We start from the raw sequence: 21,511 nt of genomic DNA, 5'->3' as shown, positions 1-21,511 counted from the left end.
AACCTTGGGTCGGAATATATCTTTACTCTTAGGGTACGTTTAGTTCAGGGAATATTATATTACTGGAAAGATAGATTACTAGGGAATTTTTAGAGAAATGTGTTTAGTTGGTTGAAATAAATTGGTGGGTATGTTATAATAATATGTTTGGTTGAAAGGATAAANATTAAATACAACACCAATTCTATTTAATGTAAGACCACACAATATGCATATTATACATTCATGATCTAAATACAAAAGCTAAGACTACAAGAAGACAAAAAAAAAAAAAAAAATTATAATTGCAATTTAATAGACCTTGCCTGACTTCTAAGCATAAATTTATATTAATTAGTCACTCTCTTGATAATAATTGCTGTTAATTACTAATTCACATTAATCACTTTCAAGATAAGACACTTGTATGTTGCTTGAGAGTAACATTACTCTAGCACCTTCAAGAGAAATTTAATGATCCTGGATGAAAAGTCCCAGTCGATCACTAACAAAGACTCTAAAATTGAAAATTACACAACATTGAACAAACACCGCATGTTTAACGGAATCTTTTGTCTGTTTGCTGAAACAATTAAACAAATAATAGTCCTCTCTTGTAAGTTGTTACATGGTTCTAATTAATTTATGCACTACTTGATTCTGATGTTTTTGGCTTTCAATTAGCATTTTCTCTCCACGGTCCACACACAATACTGCAATCTTGAGCACTTTAACAATGATATCACGAAGAATCTGATTTCCTGCTATAAACGAATAAATTAAACAAATTGTATCATGTAATTCTTCATTTCTTCTTGTCAATATCCACTTTTCTGTATAAAATTTAACTCAAATGGCAAAACTTAACATGAATACACTAGGATATATATATTATCATACCAGTAAAACGATAAATTACTACATCAGATGGTTTGGTATAATCAACTCAAAGAAAACTTACCATGTATAGTTCAGGATTAATATCACACCAGGCAGTTCGATCAAAAAATGAACCGTATCAGAAAACTGATCTTCATTAGTATTGGGTTTACGCACACCCCCACAGCTCTAACACTGTCAGTAGGTACTGATATTTTATAATCTGTCATCGCATAGTTAATGGCTATAACAGAGGAAGTATCCACAAAACTACAACTTCGATATGAACATGAAGAATTTCCATCTCTTTAGTTGCACCATGCTGTTACTCTCCAGCAGCATCCAATTTATCGTGCTGTAAATATACACAACCTTCATCCTCCATCTCCCATATCAGTAATCTCAAGAATAAATAAATTTCTTTGCCGCCATGATGCTGTAATTGTTCAGCATTAAAAGTATATAAATGATTTCTTATTCCAATCCAACTGCATCCAGTCACCTTCTTCACCACACCTTTCTGTCTCATGGCCTTCCTCACTCTGACTACGCCCTCCCATCTGCCCCTCATCTCATATGCCTGAGCCAACAGCAAATAAGGTAGAAGTGATTCTGGTTGCAAGTCCATCATCCTCTCTGCTACATTTTCAAGGAGTTTCAGGTCTCCGTATATTGCACAAGCACGGAGTATTGATTCCCAAATTAAATAACTGGGTTCATACGGCATTGTTTTTATCACATCTGTTGCTTCCCTCAGTTTCCCAGCTCGACACAATAAGTCAATAATGCAAACATAATGCTCATCACCAGGTATCACACCATATACCTCTTTCATCGATGAAAATATGATCATTCCCTCATCAACAAAACCACCATAGTTGCAAGCTAATAGAACCCCAGCTAGTGTTACTTGATCTGGATATGGACCGTACTTAAGTAGTTCGTTAAACATATCCAGCGTCTGAGCCAATCTACCATTGTGAGACAAGCCCATAATGATGGTGTTCCAGGATATCAGATCTTTTATCTCCATGTCAACAAAAATTTTCATGGCAGAATCAACTGAACCAAATTTACTGTACATATCAATGAGTGAGCTGCCAACAACTGCATCGGACTCAAAACCTAATTTGATTGCCAAGGAATGTACTTGACTTCCACACTCGACTGGAAGATCTGTAGTAGAACTTACAACACTGCTTAGTGTGAACTCAGTTGGCCTAAAATCCTCCCTCAAGCTGAGCACAAAAAGTTGCATAGCATCCTCCCCAAAACCATGCCTTGCATAGCTTGAAATCATAGAATTGATAATTGCAGAATCCCATCGATCTAGCTCTCCAAATAGCATAACCGAATCCTCCAATCTGTTGCATTTGGAAAACAAATCAATAGTAGCACTCAAAAGAATGGAATTACAAAGAAATCCCACCTTGACACAGAGAGCAAAAATTTGCTTACCCTTTTCCAAATTTTGCATATTAGAACAGGCAGTCATTATAGTAGAGACTGTAAACTCGTCAGCTAAATACCCTGAGGATCTCATCAAACAAAACCGATCCAATGCCAGTTCTCCATAGCCTGATTTCAAACACCCTGAAATCAATGAATTCCAAGAGATAATATCCAACTCCTCCATAGTAAAAAACACACCAAATGCATAGTCAAGAAAACCAAGCTTCCCATACATAACAATTAAACAATTCCCAAGCACCACATTCGATAAACTCCCACCTCTCCTAAGTATAGCACCATGCATTTGCTTACCATAAATAGCACTTGACACAGAGGATAACATAATCGAGAAAGTGAACCCACTAGGTCTAACACCATCATTCTGCATTTTACGAAACAGTTCCAACGCAAACTTAAAATACCCACAGGAGACATAACCCGAAATCATAGAATTCCAACTGACGACATCTCGTTCAGGCATTTCATCAAACAGCTTACGTGCAGTACTAAACTGATTAACTTTCAACAAACCCTTCAAACAAATATTCCACGATATGCAATTCTTCTCTGGAATTTCGTCAAACACCTCCAAAACATCATCAACAACACCAAACCGAGAATATAAATCGAGGCAGCGGTTACCCAGGTAAGTATGGCCATTGAACCCGACTTTTATCAACTGGGCATGGATGCTTTTTGCAAAATCAAATGACTTGAGGGATAAACAGTGGTCTATTAGTTTAGAGTAATAAGAGAGTGAGGCTTTGTCAAAATGAAGTTTTTTCAGATATGGGTACATAAAAATTAAGTGCCACTAGAAATCATTGAGAATGAAATATACCGTTTCAAACACCATGATTGTTGCTGCAGGTTCACCTTCTTCTTCCATCTCTAAAGGGATTGAATTTATTTAGCAGTTTAAGATGTTTTATTACAGGATTAACGTTCCATTCAAAGGGTGCGTTCGGTTTAGAAATGTTATATTAGTTGGTAATGTTATATTATGAAAAAATAGATTATTATCATGTTTAGTTGGTTAAAATAAATTAATAGTTATATTATAATAATATATTTGATTGAGAGAATAAACAAGTGAATATGTTACGATAGATTACTAAATTATCATCATTTTTAAATATATTATAATATTATTTTATTCTATATTTTTAAAATTTTTTCTTTTAAACTCTTATATTTGAAATTTTGCTAAAATACTTTAACTAAATAAAACTTTAATTTATAGCAAAATCACTCCACTCATCCCAAGCCACTACCAGTAGCCATCGTAATGACGTACGAGTAACCGGATCTAGTTGGTCAATGCACCTGTAAAGCCTAATCCGACCATGGATTTGGCTAGAAATTACTAGATCTAACCGTGAATATGACTGTTTCACAGTCAAAGATGTGGCTTTTTTACTGTCAGATCTGGTCGTTTCCGACCATAGATCACAAATCCATGGTTGGAAACGTCCTTATCGAGGTCTTGTGTCGATATGATGACTTTCGCCAGCGGCCAACAGTGATGGCTAGCGACAGACGGTGGTCTTAGATGTCTAGGTGTATTTTGTTAACTTTTAAATTTTTTGTGGTTGGAGTGTTTTAACTAAATTCTAAAATATAATGATCTGGACTAATTGTTATTTGGTAGACATATGGGGGCAAATGTGTCCAAAACGATAAAATATTAAGAGCAAAATATGGTCAAAATTAAGATTACCTCGGTAATCTTATATTAACACCCATTAGGAAGGTAATCTAATTAACCCCAATATTATTAACACTAAACACTATTTGTAATAAAAGATTAAGTAATATTTTATTACATGACAACCAAATAAAGGAATTTTGAAAATTAAACAAAAATTATAGGAATAATCTTATATCACCCCGAACTAAACGCAACCAGAAAACAGTTCCAGTTGATCTCAATTTGGTTAGGAGAAGTTACTACTTAGTAGGTTTGGTAAGTAAACCATAAGTTACTCAAACCAATATACATATAATTTTTATACACATCAATACTGCAATTATACAATATTAAAATAATTCAATATCTTTATTTAATAACTCTAGTTTCGGATTAAATGATTATATAACATCGTCTTGTATCTCAATTCTCAAGTAACAATCTTAAGTTCGAATATTATTATTATTTATTGGGTTTATTCTTATATTCCTGACGGGATTATTTAATTTTAGCGCATCTAAGGTTTTTGAAAACTATCAAAAACTCCCCTAAAATTATTAAAAATCTCTGAAATAGAATTTAAAGGGGGTTTTATTATTGATAGAGTTTTTTATGGTTTCTGAAAAGTTTGGATATGTCTATCAAATAATCTCACAAGAGTATATGAAATAAACTCAGATATATTTTACTAAGGTAATAGTTGAAACGTGATAAATCTTTTCTGAAAAAATGAAAAATATTTTATAGATGTTATATTATCAGATACTCTGTGTTAATGAAATAAGATTTTTCATCTTAATTTTTGTTATAGGATGATCAGTTTCGTGGCATACGAAAGCATTAGCAGTTATTATCTGATGAAATTATCAACAAATTAATCATTTACAAATTGTGGAAACAAGAACATAATCCATGACACCCCATAAACATTGGAAAACCCAACAAATTTTCATTGCAGGCTGCGACCACCTTTGGGTGATGAAGATGGTTTATAGTTGATAACTCTTGGGACAGCATTTCCTACAACCAAGAAAAAAGCTTGATGACAGAGAAAACAAGCAGCTTTCTTGCTATGGCCAAGTTGGACTTGTGTATAGTTTTCTGGTTGGCCGAAGACTTCTTCTCTTGTTCATTGTTGCAAAGAAAAGCATATTGAGCTCAAAATATATCACGCATGGTCACTTCAATAAGCAGGCAAGAACACAAAGGCATTGTATATCTCCAGTCTCGGATGAGGTAATATTTTTTATCCATGGCTCTTCCGAACATGGAGCTTCAAATGCGACGTAAGACTAGTGGTTATCTAATGAGGTCTCGCAGCAAAATCATCTGTAATAAACATGACAATTTTTTAGCGAGTTCCCATGAACCAGTCAGATCAACATGTAACTGTGAGCCCGCTGCAAAGAAAATATCAGCAAATGATAAGTTGTAAACTAGATTACAGTCGCATGTAACAAACAAATTCCCAGTTTGTCCGGACAGCAACAGTAGCAAAAGCCGAGACATTCCTAAATGGCCACCGCACTCTGCGTATGAATTACCTGCCTCAGATAAGTATACAACCTAAAACTGTTGCCACCCCAGGGTAAAATGATCTCTTCAAACTAAGTGGTAAAGGACTGTACATGGTTGAACCAGTGAATGTGATACCAAGTCAAGCTCCAAGAATGTGTTTTTTTCCTAATGAAGATGAAAGCCTCATCATTAGAACTTTCGGTTCAATAATAGCACAACAGAAGCCAAACATGTTCACTGAATTTTCATAAAACTGCCCTGATCAACAGAAAAGCCAGCTGCAAAAACATGATATTAGTAAACAAATAGTTTGACCAATGCCGCAGATGAAGTTACCATAAAATATAACAGAATACAGTCACTTTACCAAAATCGTAAAGCAGATAGAAGATGCTGGAGCACAAGCAACTATTTTGTGGAGGTGATAAGATCTTGACTGTAAATTGGGTAAGCATTTGAAATGGATATCAAAATAATTTATTTGGGCTCACTGGTAATAGATCTTGGTTAAATCCATTCATGCATGCATAACATGCTTTCTCCTTAAGAAGTCTCATCGTCTAATTGATTCACCCCTGTGAAAATGTCTTGTTCAACCATCAGCCCAGCTGTAACCAGGATTCTTTTTCACTTGCCTCTGCCTCATTACCTTTCTGACTAGAGATGATTTTTCCCACTCCCCAGAGGTGGCAAATATGCTTGAAAGCTGTACATAAGCACCTGAATTCTCGGGATCAAGTTCAATGATATGTTCTGCCACCTTCTTCCCGAGATTCGTATCTCCATGGGCCACACAACCTCTTAAGACTGATGACCACATGCTTGCATCTGCCTCAAAGGGCATCTGTTCTATTAGTTTCACTGCTTCCTCAAGGCAACCAGCACGTGCAAAAAGATCAACCATGCAAGAATAGTGCTCAATCTCCGGATCAATATGATAGTCCCATTTCATTGCATTAAACCATTTCCTTCCATCTTCAACCAGTCCACAATGATCACAGGCAGACAGAACCCCAGTAAACGTAATACCAGTGGGTCTTATACCAGCATTTCTCATTTCATTGAACAAGGCTAGGGCTTCATATCCTTGACCATTTGTAGCATAACCCATCAACATTGAATTCCAAGAGATCTCATCAAATTTCACCATTTCATTGAATAATTTTCGTCCAATTTCAACAAAACCACACTTGCAATAGAAATCAACAAGGGAAGTAGAAATGATCTGATCGGATTCAAGTCCAATGACAGTAACTCTAGCAAAAACCTGTTCACCAAGTTCAAGTGAAGAAATACTAGCAGCAGCACTGATCACACTAGCCAGACTAAACTTGTCCATCCTCAAGTTCAGTTTATTCATCTCGCAAAAAAGATTTAATGCTTCAATTGGACAACCATTTTGACTAAGACCCACAATCATTGAATTCCATGATATCAAGCTTTTATTTGGCATCATCTTAAAGATCTGTTTTGCTTCCTCAATTCTTCCACAACTGGAATAAATTGTGATCATGGTATTAAGCAAAATCGTATCAAAGACTTTGAGTTCACTAAATAATTTGCAAGCATCATTGGGTCTACCACACTTGGAATATGTGTCAAGCAGAGAACTAGCTACAACGACATCATCAATTACTCCAAATTTACAAGCGTGACTATGAATTTGTTTACCATGTTCGAGTACTCCTAAAGCACTACAGGCACTCAAAACACTAGTAAATGTCGAGGAGTCTTCCTGAACTCCATTTTGTCGCATCTTAAGAAAGAGAACTAAAGCTTCCCTGTCCTCATTATTAGAAACATAACCCGATATCATTGAATTCCATAACACAACACACGGATCACTTTTCCGATCAAAAATCCTTCTTGCATCATTCATTCTACCACATTTAGCATATCCCGAAACCAATGCTGATAACGAGAAATCATCTGGTTCCTTCATCATATTCAAAACATGATTGGCACTATCCAAATCACCACATTTTCCATATAAATTAACCAGCGAACTCCCCAACACCGAGTCAAACTCCAAACCATCAATCACAATACGTGAATGAATTTGCTTTCCACACAGTAGAGCAGCCAAATCAGCACAAGCCCCAATCACCGTGGCTAAAACAAATGTATCACCACGTAATCTCCCAAATGTTTCTGAATCCATATCCTTAAACATCTTAACAGCATCTCGTGCACGACCATTTTTCAAATAACCATGAATCATCGAATTCCAAGCTACCCCATTTGTCCTCGGCATGTCATTTAACAAACGCCTTGCGGTATCTAGTTCACCGGATTTCGCAAACCCCGAAATAACCAGAGTCCACGAAAAATCGTTCTTGTGCGGCATTAAATTAAAGAATTCTATTGATTTTTGTTTGTGTCCGGAGTTCATGAAGCCTTCGATCATTGTGTTCCAAGAGAAAGAGTTTCGTTGGGACATTTCATCGAACAAAAGGATCGCGTCGCTTGTGTGGCCACAACGCATGTACACTTGGAGAAGACGATTGGCTATTGAAAGAGTGGAGTTTAGGATACCCTTTTTGAGGAAGAGGAGGTGGAGCTGTCTCCCTTTGTGAACGGAGTGGCGGGTGTTGCAGGATTGGAGTAGGCAAGCTAGAGAGTGTAGCCTAACATCCATAGTGATGATAATTTATTCATTCACTGATTTTGAATGCACTATGTTTTTGAAGTTCCGGATATTTATACCCGAAGCCGATTGCAGAAAGCTTACACATAAAATAACCCAAATCTTCTGATGTCGTTAAACTTGCCAATTAGTAGTTAAATGAAAATGAGTTAAATACTCAATGTTTTAGGTTAATACTTAATAGTATGATGAGCCAGTGCTAGTCAGTACTCGATACTCGATAGTAAAGATGGGAAAGTGCTTCATCAAATCAAGTCCATCGCAACCCTTGATATTAAAAATATACTGTGAATTTTTTTTTATCAAGGTTCATATCGACTTATTATCATGGAGTAGGAATAATTATCCTTGTAAGAAATGAAGGGTGATGAATGACAAAAGCTGTAGAACATTAATCGAAGATTGACGAATACAAATCACTTCCAAGTATTAAACAATTTCCTCAAAAAAAAAAAAAAAGCTTTATTTGAGCAAAGGACTTATAATTCAACAACATTTGTATGCTTATTGTCCCTTATATAAAAAACAGCTATATGATCAAATAACTATAGTCTTTTCTGCAAATACCACTCACTTTTTTTTTTTTTTTTTTTTGGTAATCGCATCTCAACTAATCTTCGGAGTCCATTAAACACCCTACAAATCCAAAGAACCAAATAAACCACAATGTTATTATGGTAAATGACCGAAGGTTTGAACTTAAGAATTTAAAGAATTAAGCAAACTTCCTTGACCGTCAAGCCAACCCCTTGAAGTTTTAATACCACTCACTTTTACTTTACTAGATTATTCTTCTACCACTTTTGGTATGTCCAATAGCTCCGGTAGATCTGTAGTGAATCCTCATATGAACATTTTGCATAGAACTCGACTTCCGTATGATATGTCCTATACAACTGAAAAAATGGCTTTCACTCCCAAGATCCTAAAAGAATGGATCCTAATAATGCTTAGACATGTTTGGACATTCTCCCGTGCACTGATATAATGTCAATTCATCCTGTTGTAGTTGGTGACGATCATGTTACCTCCTTACTGTCGATTTTCATTCCAAGAGCGATGTCAGGGGAATGTGAGGTACTTCTGTATAAAGAGGTTTAGCTACGAAGCTTAATGTCCCTCACCACTCTTGCCTGCTGCAGGGAGTTCTAACTTGGGGAATGTGGAACTTAGATTAAGTTGCAAAAGGATTCAATTCAAGTCGTTTGGCAGCCCATTCTCCCAACTTCAGGTATCCATGTTTTCTGCACACATCATCGACTTTTTTCAACATTGAAACAGTGGGATCGAATGGCATCTTCTTCAAAAAATCCTCAAGTTCCTTCATGCATCCATGCCGTCCATAGAGTTCAATCATGCTCTCATAGTGCTCCACTCGAGGTATGATACAATATTTATTGCTCATTGAATCAAAATACTCTGAACCCAACCTAACAGACCTTCATATATACAAGCTAGCAAAATTCCCTGAAAGGTAATGTGGTCCGGCTTGATTCCTTCCTTCTCCATCAAATTAAACAATTCAATTACATCTCTGCCCCTTCCATTGTAACAACATCCAAAAAATATAGAGTTCCAAAGAATCACATCGGTAGAAGGTCCCTCTTTAAATACCCTGAGTGCATACTCAAGACAACGACATTTAGAATACATGTCAACCAAAGCACCTCTGACCACAACATTTATCTCATAACCATTTCGAATCATGAAACCATGAGTTTGTTTGCCCTGTTCAAGGGCTAAGATGTCTGCACATGCTGCCAGAAGGGCGCCAAATGTAAATTTACTGGGTTTTGCCTCCCATTGCATTTCTGAGAAAAATGGCATTACATGTTCACTCTGACCATGCCTAGCAAAGCTAGTCAACAATGCATTCCAGGAAACCCTATCACGCCATTGACTCATTTGGTAAAACCAAACTCTGGCACTTCTCATGTTCCTACATTTGAAATACATGTCAAGAAGAGCATTGCTGACAAATATATTAGCTGAGAATCCACGTCGGTAGATAAAACCGTGAACCTGTTTCCCCATCTCAACATCCAAAAGGCCAGCACAAACATTTAGAAGCAACCCAACAGTGACATAGTCAATGTCTTTAGTTGTTTTTTGCATAACAAAAATAAAATCCAAAGCCTCTTCCCATTGAAGGGCACGAGTATACCCTGCCAGCATTGCATTCCAAGAGACCACACTCCGTTCAGGCATCTCATTAAAAAGCTACCTTGCCTCTCTAATTCTCCCACTTGTTGCATATCCCGACATAATAGAAGTCCAAGAAATCAAACCCCTCTTTCCCGGTTGGTAAAATATCCTATGAGCATCCTCTAATTTCCCACACTTAACATACATATTAATAAGGGAACCCAAAACCACCTCATCCCCTTCGAAATCATTCTTAATAACAACCGCATGAATCTGCATTCCCTCCTTTAACTTGGACAAAACCGAACAAGCAATTAGAGCATTAACAAAAGTAAAATTCAAGGGCCTAATATCTTCCCTAAACATTTTAAAAAACATGAAAACAGCCTCATTCTCATCCCCTGCCTCAAGATACCTCCTAACAATCACATTCCAAGAAACAGCATTCTTATTCTCTATCCTATCAAATATTCGCCTCGCGTCACTCACAATCATACACTTCCCATACACATCCACAAGCGAGCTTTCCAGAATCATATTCCCACAAAACCCACGTTTCACAATCACTCCATGAACTTGCCTCGCAAGACCAAGCTCCAATTCCCCACCACAAGACCGCAAAACGCTAGCAAAACTAATCTCATTCGCTAAAATCCCCGCCTTATTCATACTTACAAACAATAACAACGCTTTCTACGCAAACCCATTTTGCGTATACGCGCTAAGCATTGCATTCCAAGACCCACCATCTCTCTCAGGCATTTCATCGAACAACTCCCATGCGTCACTCAAATACCCGCATTTTTCATAACATTCTATAGCTCGGTTCAAGAGAAACGTGAGTGGCGTGGGACAGATCGTAACCAGGTGAGATTCCACTTTCCGGGCCTCGACAATGGCGTGCTGGGAAGAGCAAAGGTTGAAGAGTTGCGCATAGAGAGAGTAAGGGACGGGATCTGGAGAGGCGAAGAGGACCGAAACGGCTTCGCGAAGACGGTTGGCTTCGAGGTGGGTTAGGATAGTGTTGGTTAGGGTTTTGTTAGTAGCGCGTAGGGTTGGTGATTTGTGAAGAAGATGCTTCAGTACAGTGGCTGCATTCCCCGCCATGCAAACACATGCAGAGCTGGACTGGTTGAAACGGTCTTTGTGTGCTCTTCATGTTGTTCTTTCAGCTACTTTTCTGCCTTTGTTTGTAAATTAATTGTTTTTAAAATAAGGAAATTACCTAAATGACCTTTATTTTTATTTTTTTCGCATAGCAATTAAAATTAAATTCTTAGACAATTTGAAGAGAAAATTAAATATTTATACTCACCTAATTAGCACCATTAACATTAATTTAACACTTATAATTTATTTATCATGATACTAAATAAATATAATAATTTATTTTTCATGATTGATGATACTGAATAATGTATATATGTTGATGTAGTTAAATTATCTTAAATGTGTTTTAAGGATTTTTTTTTTCATTTAATTTAAGTATTTTTACTAATGTAAAAAAGTGTAATGCAGAATGTGTTATTTAGATTAGTTTTCCTATAAAATAACCAAACTGTTTGAAACGTGTTTCAATATAATCATCTATAACCTAATATTTTTCTTTTGGAAAAAGGGTTCCTTCCATCACTTTTCATTTTATGTTGTTATGACTGGGGAAATAAGGGCTGATGTGGGAAAGTCACGTGAAGAGTGACCTGCTCCCGTCAGGGCAACACGCACACGTCAGACCTGCTACATGATATGGGGCTCACACGCGTCCCTTTCCCCTGCAATAAATCATGCGAAATCAGCTTGGGAAGAGAGCAATGGGACATAAAGCCGGATTATATTCTGACAATCACACCAACCCATGGATTTAATGATAATTACACGCTTCAGCTTGGTATAAAATGAGGAAGACCCCTTCATTAAGGGGATTCGGCCATTTTTGCAAGGACTCTCTCTCTCTCTCTCTCTATCCTGTAAACACATTCACTTTTCATAATTCCTCTGTAAGTCAGTCCGCTTACCGACCTGACCCACACTAATATCAATACAAATCAGTGGACGTAGGACTTGCTACCTTAGCATCCGAACCACTTTAAAAGCTTTCTCTGCATTTATTTCATTTCGAATATTCATTATCACGTGTTAATCCACCAATCAGTAGTACGCACGTGACAATTAGTTGGTGTCAAAAACGAGCATCAACATATGTTATAAAATATTCAACTCTAAGTAGAATTTATAAAATGTTTGTTTTTTTTTATACAAAATTACATATACATATAAAATTTACAATAATACTAGATGTACAAACAAATTTTACTAAAAATTGTATACAAACTAACGTAACATAAAATGAATGAAAGAGTGAATATAAAAAGTCAAACTTATTATTTTTATTTTTTTATTTTTTTTGTGTCACATCAGTTTGTACACAAATCTTTATTTGATGTTTGATGCAAAATTACCTATACATATAAAATTTAATAGGCGGCAAGCAACCCTTCTAACAAAATTGTCTACCTCAATGAGTAGATCTCAGACCGATGATACTTGCAAAGAGGATAAAATATTTAATCGTCATAGGCTGGGAAAAGGTCCAATCATTCTCTTTCAGCTTATTGTCGTGTGAAACACTCCGATTACTAATGTCATGGGTTGGATTAGATCGACACAAGATCTAACCAATAGAACTAACATTGTTGCTAGACACGCCCCATTGACCAAAATTTGCCTTATTGGCTAGTTTTTTATTTTATGTAAGGGATGTGATCTTTCAATTTGGTCCCTTTTTTTTATTTTTTTAATGATCGAAAGTATCCAATTCAATTTACACCTATCTCAACTGGTTATCTGAGACCTCGAAACTATTGATCGAGTAAGAGTGTCAATGACTATCCCTATTAACAATTAAAAAATGATTCAAAGTTAGGACATCTTGAATAATACACTCAAGATTCAATCGTAATTTCAATACAATCCAAAGGTGTAAGAATTGTTGAGCTATCAACATGATAAGTATTTTCAAACTCTTTTTGTATCCATTAAATTGCAAAATATCAACCATTGAAAAAATATATCTCAATTTAAGTAAAAAGTTTAAGTTAAAAGATCTGATCTCTTTATATAAAATTAATATGTTGTCTATTGAATAATTAATTTAAATGAAATAATTATCTTTTAAAAAATAATTTAGAATTTTTACTAATAGATAGAGTATTTGGGTAATTAATACAGTGGTAGTTTTAGATTTTTAAAAGCCAGAATTCTTTTATAAAAAATAAATCATTTACTATTAAAATTTTAATATAATTTCTCTTTAAATTAGTTGATAGAATGCTTTTTAAATTATAACTTATGAAATAAATGATTAATAAAAAAGTTATAACAATGCCGACTACAGCTAAGAATGTTTTAAATAATTAATGGGTTATTAATAAAAGTCATGAAATCTATTTTTATTTACATAAATAGATAAATATATAATACTGTCATCATCTTCTTGAGCCACAAAATTAGAATTTGCATATGTTTCATTTATGTATAGTAAATTATTTTTAAAAGATGCAATAAATAATAGAGAACTTGGGAGTTGGGAGATCACTATTAACAAGGTTACAACATCAACAGTCTTTTTCATTAGCAGTTAGGCAAACATCACCCAAATAAATATCAGATGTGTTTGTTCGCTACTTTGGAATAGTATTTTTTGAATATTATTGGTAGGTGAAGGGGGTGACTATTGCAAGTTATAATTTAAAAATTAATTAAAAAATCTCTTAAGTTTGCTAATTTAACTAAACATCTCAATATATAAAAATTTTATAAAATAACAAAAACACCCCTATTCACCCCAGTTGCCAGATTCCAGTCACCATAACTGGAATTAGGCTGGAATCTAGCGTTACAGTGCACGATCGATTGGATCTGGCCGTTTAGGCCAGATCCACCATTAATATGATCAGAAAATGCTAGATCTGGTCGTAAACGGTGATCTAACAGGAAAATACTAGATCTGCTCATTATCGGTCAGTCCCAGCCAGTAGTGCATCGTTGTGATAGGTTTCAATCATCATTGATGATGGTTGTCAGAATCTAGCAACTATAGATGAATAGGAGTGTTTTTGTTAATTTATAAAAAAATTGTTGAATGTGTTTTTATCGATTAATAAACTTAAAGGGTTTAAAATATTTCTTAATTTATGATATGATTTTAAAAACAAGAAAACAAAAGGTGCGTTAATATTTGGAATCGGGAAATAATGAAACAATGGCAGCCTTTTGTCCAAGTGTTCAACACAACAAATTAAATATCAATCTCACCTTCTTCTTTTTTTAATGAACCCGGATAAAAAAATAGTACTGTAGTTGATAAAAAAAACATTTTATATAATTATTTCGTGGGTACGCTGAAGTTACCCAGATTATCGAATTGATTTACGGAAGAAAAATAAAGAAGGTTGACGCAGACTAAGATATAGCAGATGAAGTTGATTCCCTTCTTTCTAGATTGTTGGTGAAGTCAAAACTTGGAATTATATGTATTTTCTACAAAATAATAAATTAAAAATTGTAAACACGAGTGATTACGATATTTAGTTTTACTTTACACCAAAGTCTACGGCATTTTGAGAACAATGTATTAACTAAACGGATGAAAATATATTTCTTTATTTTTATTTTTTAATAACAAAATTTCCATTCATTTTTTCAATGAAATAAGGAACTTTTTTTTTTTTTTTTTGGTAAGATAATTACTTATTCCATCATTACAACACAAAATTCTTAGATATAACTTACTCCAATAGTTAAATAGTTTATCGTTTGACAACAAAAGAAGAGGTTAAAATAAATACCTTTTGAAAATCTTAAAAGGGTTTCAACGTAATTTAATAATTTATTATTTTCATTTATTTTAAATAAAGTTTGGTGAGAAGAGGAAGATTATTTTCCAAGATTTTGTGTTTATGGTGGTCCTTGGGGTAAAGTAAAAGGAAGATTGAATGAATGAGAAAGAGAAAGAGAAACTTGGATAAAAAGAAACAAATAATTCATGAATTGGGCTCCATGATTGGAAGCAAAAACAAAGTTGATAATATACCAAACAAATCAAAATTAAGTGCTATAAATTTGATTTAACTTCACTACACAAAGATACTTTGATAATTGGTGAGGACCACAATCCTTGTTGTGTGTAGCTGCCCCATCTTTCATTTAAACTTTTTACCAATACTTTGGTCTTGGTGGACGCTTCGTCAGCTATGAGCTAAGACTTCAATTTTATGTTTTCAATTAGTCTTTAATTAATTTCACACAATTGCTTCCTTTGGTATTTAATCATTATATTTTGCAAACCGTGTTAAGGTATTATCCTAAAAAATGGGGTTTTTCTAATACTTGGCCATTAAGCAAGTAGTTCATTTAGATTAGTTATTTAATTAATATAAAAAATAAATCCTTTGGTTTCGTTTTCAACAAGGCAACCGTTAGCCAAAACAAAAAGAAGTCGTTAAATGATGACACGAGGATTTTCGCAATCTAAACGCCGCTAATTAATGGTATTCTAATCAGTACGGCAATCGCTCGTGGGCTATTTACTTTAACTTAAATCAATTTAAAAATTGTCTCAGATAGAAGAGCGTCGAATCTGGGCTTTACACATGTATCCAAAAGGGACTAATTAAAATTGTATAAAAAGGACAAATACCACTAAATCCTGAAAAGTTGCAAACGGTCGTGGCTTTATTTAGACATTATCATTGCTCAATGGCTCACAAAACTTAAGATATTCTGCTTTGCCATTGTTTATTAACTAATTAATCAATCTTATTAGTAGCTCCGTATTTCAGATAATCTCTTATTAAATAATTAATCAATTTAAACTGGGAGGTCTATTCAATAAAAATATAAAAATTATCATCTGAATGAGAAATTTAGAAACTGTAAGGATAATATACGATATTTTCTCATTTAATTTAGATACGTCAGGAGATGCTAGAAAAAGTCAAAAGGAAATTAGTGGTAGGCTTTCTTTCCACATGAAAAGACAAGATATAAAATAAAAGCAAATAAAGTTCCTCGAAAGACGAAATAAATACAAGAAAGAAAAATAAATAAATGATAAGAGATAGAGCCTAGAGGGCCATTCAGGCATTCAGCAACTGCTTACGCACCATCTGCCATCTAGAACTTCTTGACTTTAATATCCAACACCCCCCACCTCAGCCCCACTGAAAACAATTTTTTGAAAACAATTTTCGAAACAATTTCTTAATGCTAAAAGACAAAGTTTAGCATTAGAGTCGGTGGTGATAACTGTTAACACCCTTGCACCTCACTTTCTTTCTCAAACAAACCACAATCACACCCTCTGTTTTTGCTTCAACCAAAAAATCTCACTTTCCTCAGGAAAAAAACCATGCTTGAACCCCAAACAGAACCCGCCAAGAATTATGGTAGTTATGGTAGTTACCATGTTAAAGAGTACGGTAACCGGCCGAGAAAAGCGGCTCAGAATTATGCGAGTTATATGGGTTCTTTGAGTCGACGGGATGCGGAGTTAAATGGTGATGATGAGTCTTCGTTATTGTCACCACCGTTGTGGAAGATGAGTCCGACTGCAAGTCCACAGCATCGAAGGAATAATTATAGAAGTTTGTCCCCTGCGTCAAAAGCTCAAGCTATTGCCAGAGGGCAAAGGGAGCTTATGGAAATGGTGAGTAAAATGCCCGAGTCGTGTTATGAGCTTACTTTGAAAGATCTTGTGGAGCAGCAGCCCGTGGATGAATTTAGTAATAGACAAGAAAGTTTTAGAGAGGAGAATAGAGATCCGAGGGAAATAGTGAGAAAGAGTGATCAGAATTATAAGAAGGTGCAAATGAAGAGAAATGGAAGTTTAAATAATAAAAATAATAATAGCAATGAGGGGTTTTTGCTTAAGATGGTGTTTCCTGTTGCGTTCGGTTCCAAGAAAACGAAGAAGAAGAAAGAACTGGTGAGAAACAACAGTTCGAAAATTTCTCCGAAGTCGCCTGTTAATGATGGATCTGATAAAAGTGTTGATAAAGAGTGGTGGAAGAAGAGTTTTTCGGTGTCGAGTGAGAACAGTGGAAGCACTGGATCGAGTAGCAACGGTGGGAGTGGCAAGAGCAGTTCTAGCAGCATTAGTAGCTCTAGTAGCAGGTATGTTTTAAAACTTGTGATTATTTTCTTGGGTTCGCAATATTCAATAATACTTATAAATCTGGTTTTTTTTCTTATTGGGAAAATTCTGAAGAAAGTGAGTTTTGGGGTCAAAGATTTTCAAGAATTGAAACTTCTCAGTGAATCTGTTCCAATATGAAACAGAGGAATCTTGTTTATATGGATTACAGAATCTGTTAAAACAATAATCTTTTTTTTTTTTTTTTTGTTGTAGCAAGTTATAGTAATGTTTTATTTGTTTATCTGCATTTTTCTGAGGATTTTCCTCTAAAATCTTATAGAATAACCATCAAACTCTGTTAAAGATACAGAGAAGGAAAAGAAACGGATCTTTTTCTATTACTTTTTCTTTGTTTACTCAAAACTCATATCATAGGTCTCATACGACTAGTTTAAGTTGCAGAAAACTTTATGGTCTTTAAAGTCAATCTTTGCCTTCATAGATTTAAACCGGTTTCCCAGGGAGAGGAAAACTTGTGTTAAAGTTTTTGATAATCAGTATTAGGCAAAAGATTTGACAGATTGCAGTACATAGCATTGTACTACTTCAAATTTTTGCAATATGAAATGATAGTTATCAGAACCTTTATTTGAATTTGGCCCCTGCTTAAATGTGCTATATTTTGTTAGCTGCAAGTAACATTTTAATTTTAATGCAGGCATGAGAAGGATGGTTGCTGGCCTTTCGTTCGCACCAAGAAATGCATAAAGGCAGCATGAATCAGGTGCCTCAATCCAGTTGCAGTACAATATAAACGTTTTGTAACTATCCTTTAATTAATGTTTATATAGACTAGAAATTACAATAATATTAAAGGAAAACAAAATTTCCAGGATAGCATGTATATTCGTTAATGGTGTTTGGTTCTTTCTTTCTTTTTATTTTTTGTTTGGGAGGTTATTTTCTTGGATTTTATATATATATTTTCAATCTTTGCTTTGTGAGATATGAGTGTTGTTTTTGTCGATCGATGAAGACCGATCAGCTGACGATTAATATTGTAATGAATATGAAGCAAGTGCTACTGTAAACAAAAACGAACCCGTGATGCGCAAGAGGAATCTGTGACTAAAGCACAAAGTATAAAATGTAATGATGTTGAGGTTTCAACTTACAGAAAGAGCCAAAGGATAAAGAATAACATTTTATCTTTTTGCTGTCTTTGTCTTGATCAAACATATATTATTTAAAACATAACAAAAGTTTAAATGATACAACAACATTCCTAGTCTCTAATCGATTGAATCTTCTTTTATAGTACTGTCGGTGCACAATCTAATTAAATACCATTGTTTGATTTTTTTTTTTTTTCTATATCATCAAATATAACAACCTTAAATCGCCTTGATAAAAGTTTTGAAAGTGGGATTAGAAGGCAGAAATAAAAAGATTGGTACTGAAGAAATAATAATTTGGATGTGGGCGATCTTTGTATTGGATCATGCCGGCCTTCTAAGCAAGGAAATTAAATAGAAAAGTTGCTGGTGAAATGCCATTGCCAGCCTTGATGATGACCTTCCAGAAGAAGTACGCTATCAGATAGTACACAAGAAGAAGAATGGTATTATTTACAATCACTTGCTATAATTGATATATAATAAAGAGCAAGAAAAATCCCTTATCCAGTGCAGGCTATGTTTATATAAGGTGGGTGATTATGATATTAGTGTTATTTCCCCATGTTCATATTAATGTTTGTGGTACTAAAAATCATATATTCTTTTTTCTGAGATTATGGGAAATTCTTGAATGTCTCGAGCCATAGGTTTCCTTCTGTTGATGCGTGATTTGAACACCAACTAATCGACACGTGCGTAACGTTGATTGATCAAGGGACACACGTGATTATGGAGAAAATGTAGAACAAATGCAATGAGAGCTTTTTAAAGTGGTTCGAATGCTAAGGTAGCAAGTCCTACGTCCACTAATTTGTATTAGTATAGTGGGTCAGGTCGCAACAGCGGACTGACTTACAAATGATTAGTAAAAGTAAATACGAAGTTTGCAAGAGAGAGAGAGTTTAAGTGAAAAATGGCCGAATCCCCTTAATGAAAGGGTCTTCCTCTTTTTATAACGAGATGAATGCATGTAATCATCATTAAATCCATAGGTTGGTGTGAATGTCAAGACATAATCCGGCTTTACGTCACATTGCCCACGTCCCAAGCTGATTTCACGCGATTTGGAGCAGGGAAATGGACACGTGGGAGCTCCATAGCGTCTGACAAGCTTGACGTGCGCTTACCGTTCTGACGGGAGCAGGTCACACTTCATCACGTGACTTCCCACGTCAGTACTTGATTTCTCAGGCATAACAGAAGTCCCCTAGTTTTTAAGGTTTGAGGATCGAACCTTGAAAACTAAGTCATGCCGCGATTGGAGGTTCTGGTAATTTCGACCTGAATGGAAGAAGCTCGGGACAGGGCCTTTTGCGAACACGATCTCGCACAATCTTCGCCCAAACGACCTGACAATCATCATCCTAGCACCTGGATTCATCGGACGTTTCTTACCGTGCCTTAGGGTCGGAGATTCAATGAGCTTGTTTCCGCACTGTCAGGCGCTCTGCACGTGTTAAAGCGTCTGCCAGACGCATTAAATGCGTTGTGTGCTGATCCGGCGTTGTTTTGACAGCATTAATTGCACGACACATTTGAAACGACGACCCTCATCACAACATTGAATGCGACGTGGGGCGCATTTAATGCAGAGAGAGAGAGAAGGTTGTCGTTTCGATTGCGAGAGGTGGTAACCGTCAGTTCGCAGTCCATATAAAAGGCCAAATTTTTCAGATGATGCCACCAGAATCCCTTCTACCTCGAGCGAAAAATCTTTGCAAATCGGAAGCTCTTCTTTTCCGATTGGCATCTCTTCGACATCCAAAACAAGATCCGTCCTCGGTCACGTGCCCCAGAAGGTAAGGTCATTTTCCTTCTTCCTCTTTTTTTTTTGTTTTTGTTTTTTGTTTTTTGTTTTTTGTTTTTTGTTTTTTGTTTTTTGTTTTTTGGTTGGCTTGCTCAGGTTCAGATTGGCGGGCCATTTGTTGCTGTAGGACCAGTAGGTTAGAGATTCTCCTGATGAAGGATGAACGCTAAATCAGCCCTTCTTCTAGCGCCAAACTGTTGATGCGTGATTTGAACACCAACTAATCGACATGTGCGTAACGTTGATTGATCAAGGGACACACATGATTATGGAGAAAATGTAGAACAAATGCAATGAGAGCTTTTTAAAGTGGTTTGGATGCTAAGGTAGCAAGTCCTATGTCCACTGATTTGTATTAGTATAGTGGGTCAGGTCGCAACAGCAGATTGACTTACAAATGATTAGTAAAAGTAAATACGAAGTTTGCAAGAGAGAGAGAGAGAGTTTAAGTGAAAAATGGCCGAATCCCCTTAATGAAAGGGTCTTCCTCTTTTTATAACGAGATAAATGCATGTAATCATCATTAAATCCATGGGTTGGTGTGAATGTCAGGACATAATCCGGCTTTATGTTACATTACCCACGTCCCAAGCTAATTTCACGCTATTTGGAGCAGAGAAATGGATACGTGGGAGCTCCATAGCGTCTGACAGGCCTGACGTGCACTTACCGTTCTGACGGGAGCAGATCACACTTCATCACGTGACTTCCCACATCAGCCCTTGATTTCCCAGGTATAACACCTTCATTAATCATTAATTGTTGCTGATAGCTTCCTTTGTGGGTGTTTCTCATCCACAAACTATAGCTTCCTCAAACCTGACAATATCTTTAAATTTTGTCTTAAAATATCATCTGTTGCTTCACATGTATTTTATGCTGCAGAACCTCAAAGTCAATTTTCTAATTTTCGTTGCCACTTCACCTGAACCTGATTTGCCACATGTTTAAAATTATCTTATCTTTTGTTAAAACTATACTCTCCTCAATTCCACATCTTATTACATTTGTTTCTTATGTAAGAGTCTGAATGCCACACCAACCACACGTCATTGTTCATGAACACAAGAGTCAAAACACT

The 21,511-nt window shown here is 35.5% G+C and overlaps 5 protein-coding genes across 6 annotated transcripts; 1 reads left to right on the top strand and 4 right to left on the bottom strand.

The window, feature by feature from the left end:
• Positions 1 to 862: 862 nt before the first annotated feature.
• On the bottom strand, positions 863 to 3,186 carry LOC116117239 (pentatricopeptide repeat-containing protein At1g43980, mitochondrial-like). Of its 2 annotated transcripts, XM_031403273.1 has the most exons (3): positions 2,623 to 3,186; positions 2,317 to 2,451; positions 863 to 2,222 (listed from the first exon to the last, which is right to left on the bottom strand). In XM_031403273.1, the coding sequence occupies exons 1-3, from the start codon at positions 3,107 to 3,109 to the stop codon at positions 2,188 to 2,190; spliced, it is 657 nt and encodes a 218-aa protein (XP_031259133.1). In that variant the 5' UTR covers positions 3,110 to 3,186; the 3' UTR covers positions 863 to 2,187. The 2 variants fall into 2 exon arrangements, with proteins under 2 accessions (XP_031259133.1, XP_031259131.1); XM_031403271.1 differs by having other exon boundaries at positions 2,317 to 3,180.
• On the bottom strand, positions 1,184 to 2,158 carry LOC116117228 (pentatricopeptide repeat-containing protein At1g43980, mitochondrial-like). The gene has a single exon (XM_031403259.1). It carries the CDS (start codon positions 2,156 to 2,158, stop codon positions 1,184 to 1,186), a length of 975 nt encoding a protein of 324 aa, XP_031259119.1.
• A 2,923-nt stretch (positions 3,187 to 6,109) lies between the features above and the next one.
• LOC116117253 (putative pentatricopeptide repeat-containing protein At1g77010, mitochondrial) lies at positions 6,110 to 8,167 on the bottom strand. Its single transcript, XM_031403288.1, has one exon. The coding sequence runs from the start codon at positions 8,154 to 8,156 to the stop codon at positions 6,111 to 6,113; it is 2,046 nt and encodes a 681-aa protein (XP_031259148.1). The 5' UTR covers positions 8,157 to 8,167; the 3' UTR covers position 6,110.
• Positions 8,168 to 8,631: 464 nt separating this feature from the next.
• On the bottom strand, positions 8,632 to 11,420 carry LOC116117211 (pentatricopeptide repeat-containing protein At3g26540-like). Its single transcript, XM_031403246.1, is given in 2 exon segments — positions 8,632 to 9,602; positions 9,605 to 11,420. Coding segments are annotated over 2 exon segments (2,076 nt in total). The 5' UTR covers positions 11,418 to 11,420; the 3' UTR covers positions 8,632 to 9,339.
• Positions 11,421 to 16,575: 5,155 nt separating this feature from the next.
• LOC116117202 lies at positions 16,576 to 18,437 on the top strand. The gene is made up of 2 exons (XM_031403230.1): positions 16,576 to 17,483; positions 18,164 to 18,437. Exons 1-2 carry the CDS (start codon positions 16,720 to 16,722, stop codon positions 18,222 to 18,224), a joined length of 825 nt encoding a protein of 274 aa, XP_031259090.1. The 5' UTR covers positions 16,576 to 16,719; the 3' UTR covers positions 18,225 to 18,437.
• Positions 18,438 to 21,511: the final 3,074 nt, after the last annotated feature.

The sequence above is a fragment of the Pistacia vera genome, unplaced genomic scaffold (assembly GCF_008641045.1).
Source record: "Pistacia vera cultivar Batoury unplaced genomic scaffold, PisVer_v2 Contig800, whole genome shotgun sequence".
Lineage (NCBI taxonomy): Eukaryota > Viridiplantae > Streptophyta > Magnoliopsida > Sapindales > Anacardiaceae > Pistacia > Pistacia vera.
Note: the sequence above shows the minus strand (reverse complement) of the source record. Positions and strands in the feature narration are given on the sequence as shown.

Bases quoted from the DNA above. Each gene is read 5' to 3' on its own strand.
- LOC116117228 (XM_031403259.1), bottom strand. From the start codon at position 2,158: ATGATTTCAAGCTATGCAAGGCATGGTTTTGGGGAGGATGCTATGCAA.
- LOC116117239 (XM_031403271.1), bottom strand. From the start codon at position 3,109: ATGTACCCATATCTGAAAAAACTTCATTTTGACAAAGCCTCACTCTCT. The intron at 2,223-2,316 runs GTAAGCAAATTT...CAAATGCAACAG, and splicing joins TATGCAAAATTTGGAAAAGG to ATTGGAGGATTCGGTTATGC.
- LOC116117253 (XM_031403288.1), bottom strand. From the start codon at position 8,156: ATGGATGTTAGGCTACACTCTCTAGCTTGCCTACTCCAATCCTGCAAC.
- LOC116117202 (XM_031403230.1), top strand. From the start codon at position 16,720: ATGCTTGAACCCCAAACAGAACCCGCCAAGAATTATGGTAGTTATGGT. The intron at 17,484-18,163 runs GTATGTTTTAAA...ATTTTAATGCAG, and splicing joins ATTAGTAGCTCTAGTAGCAG to GCATGAGAAGGATGGTTGCT.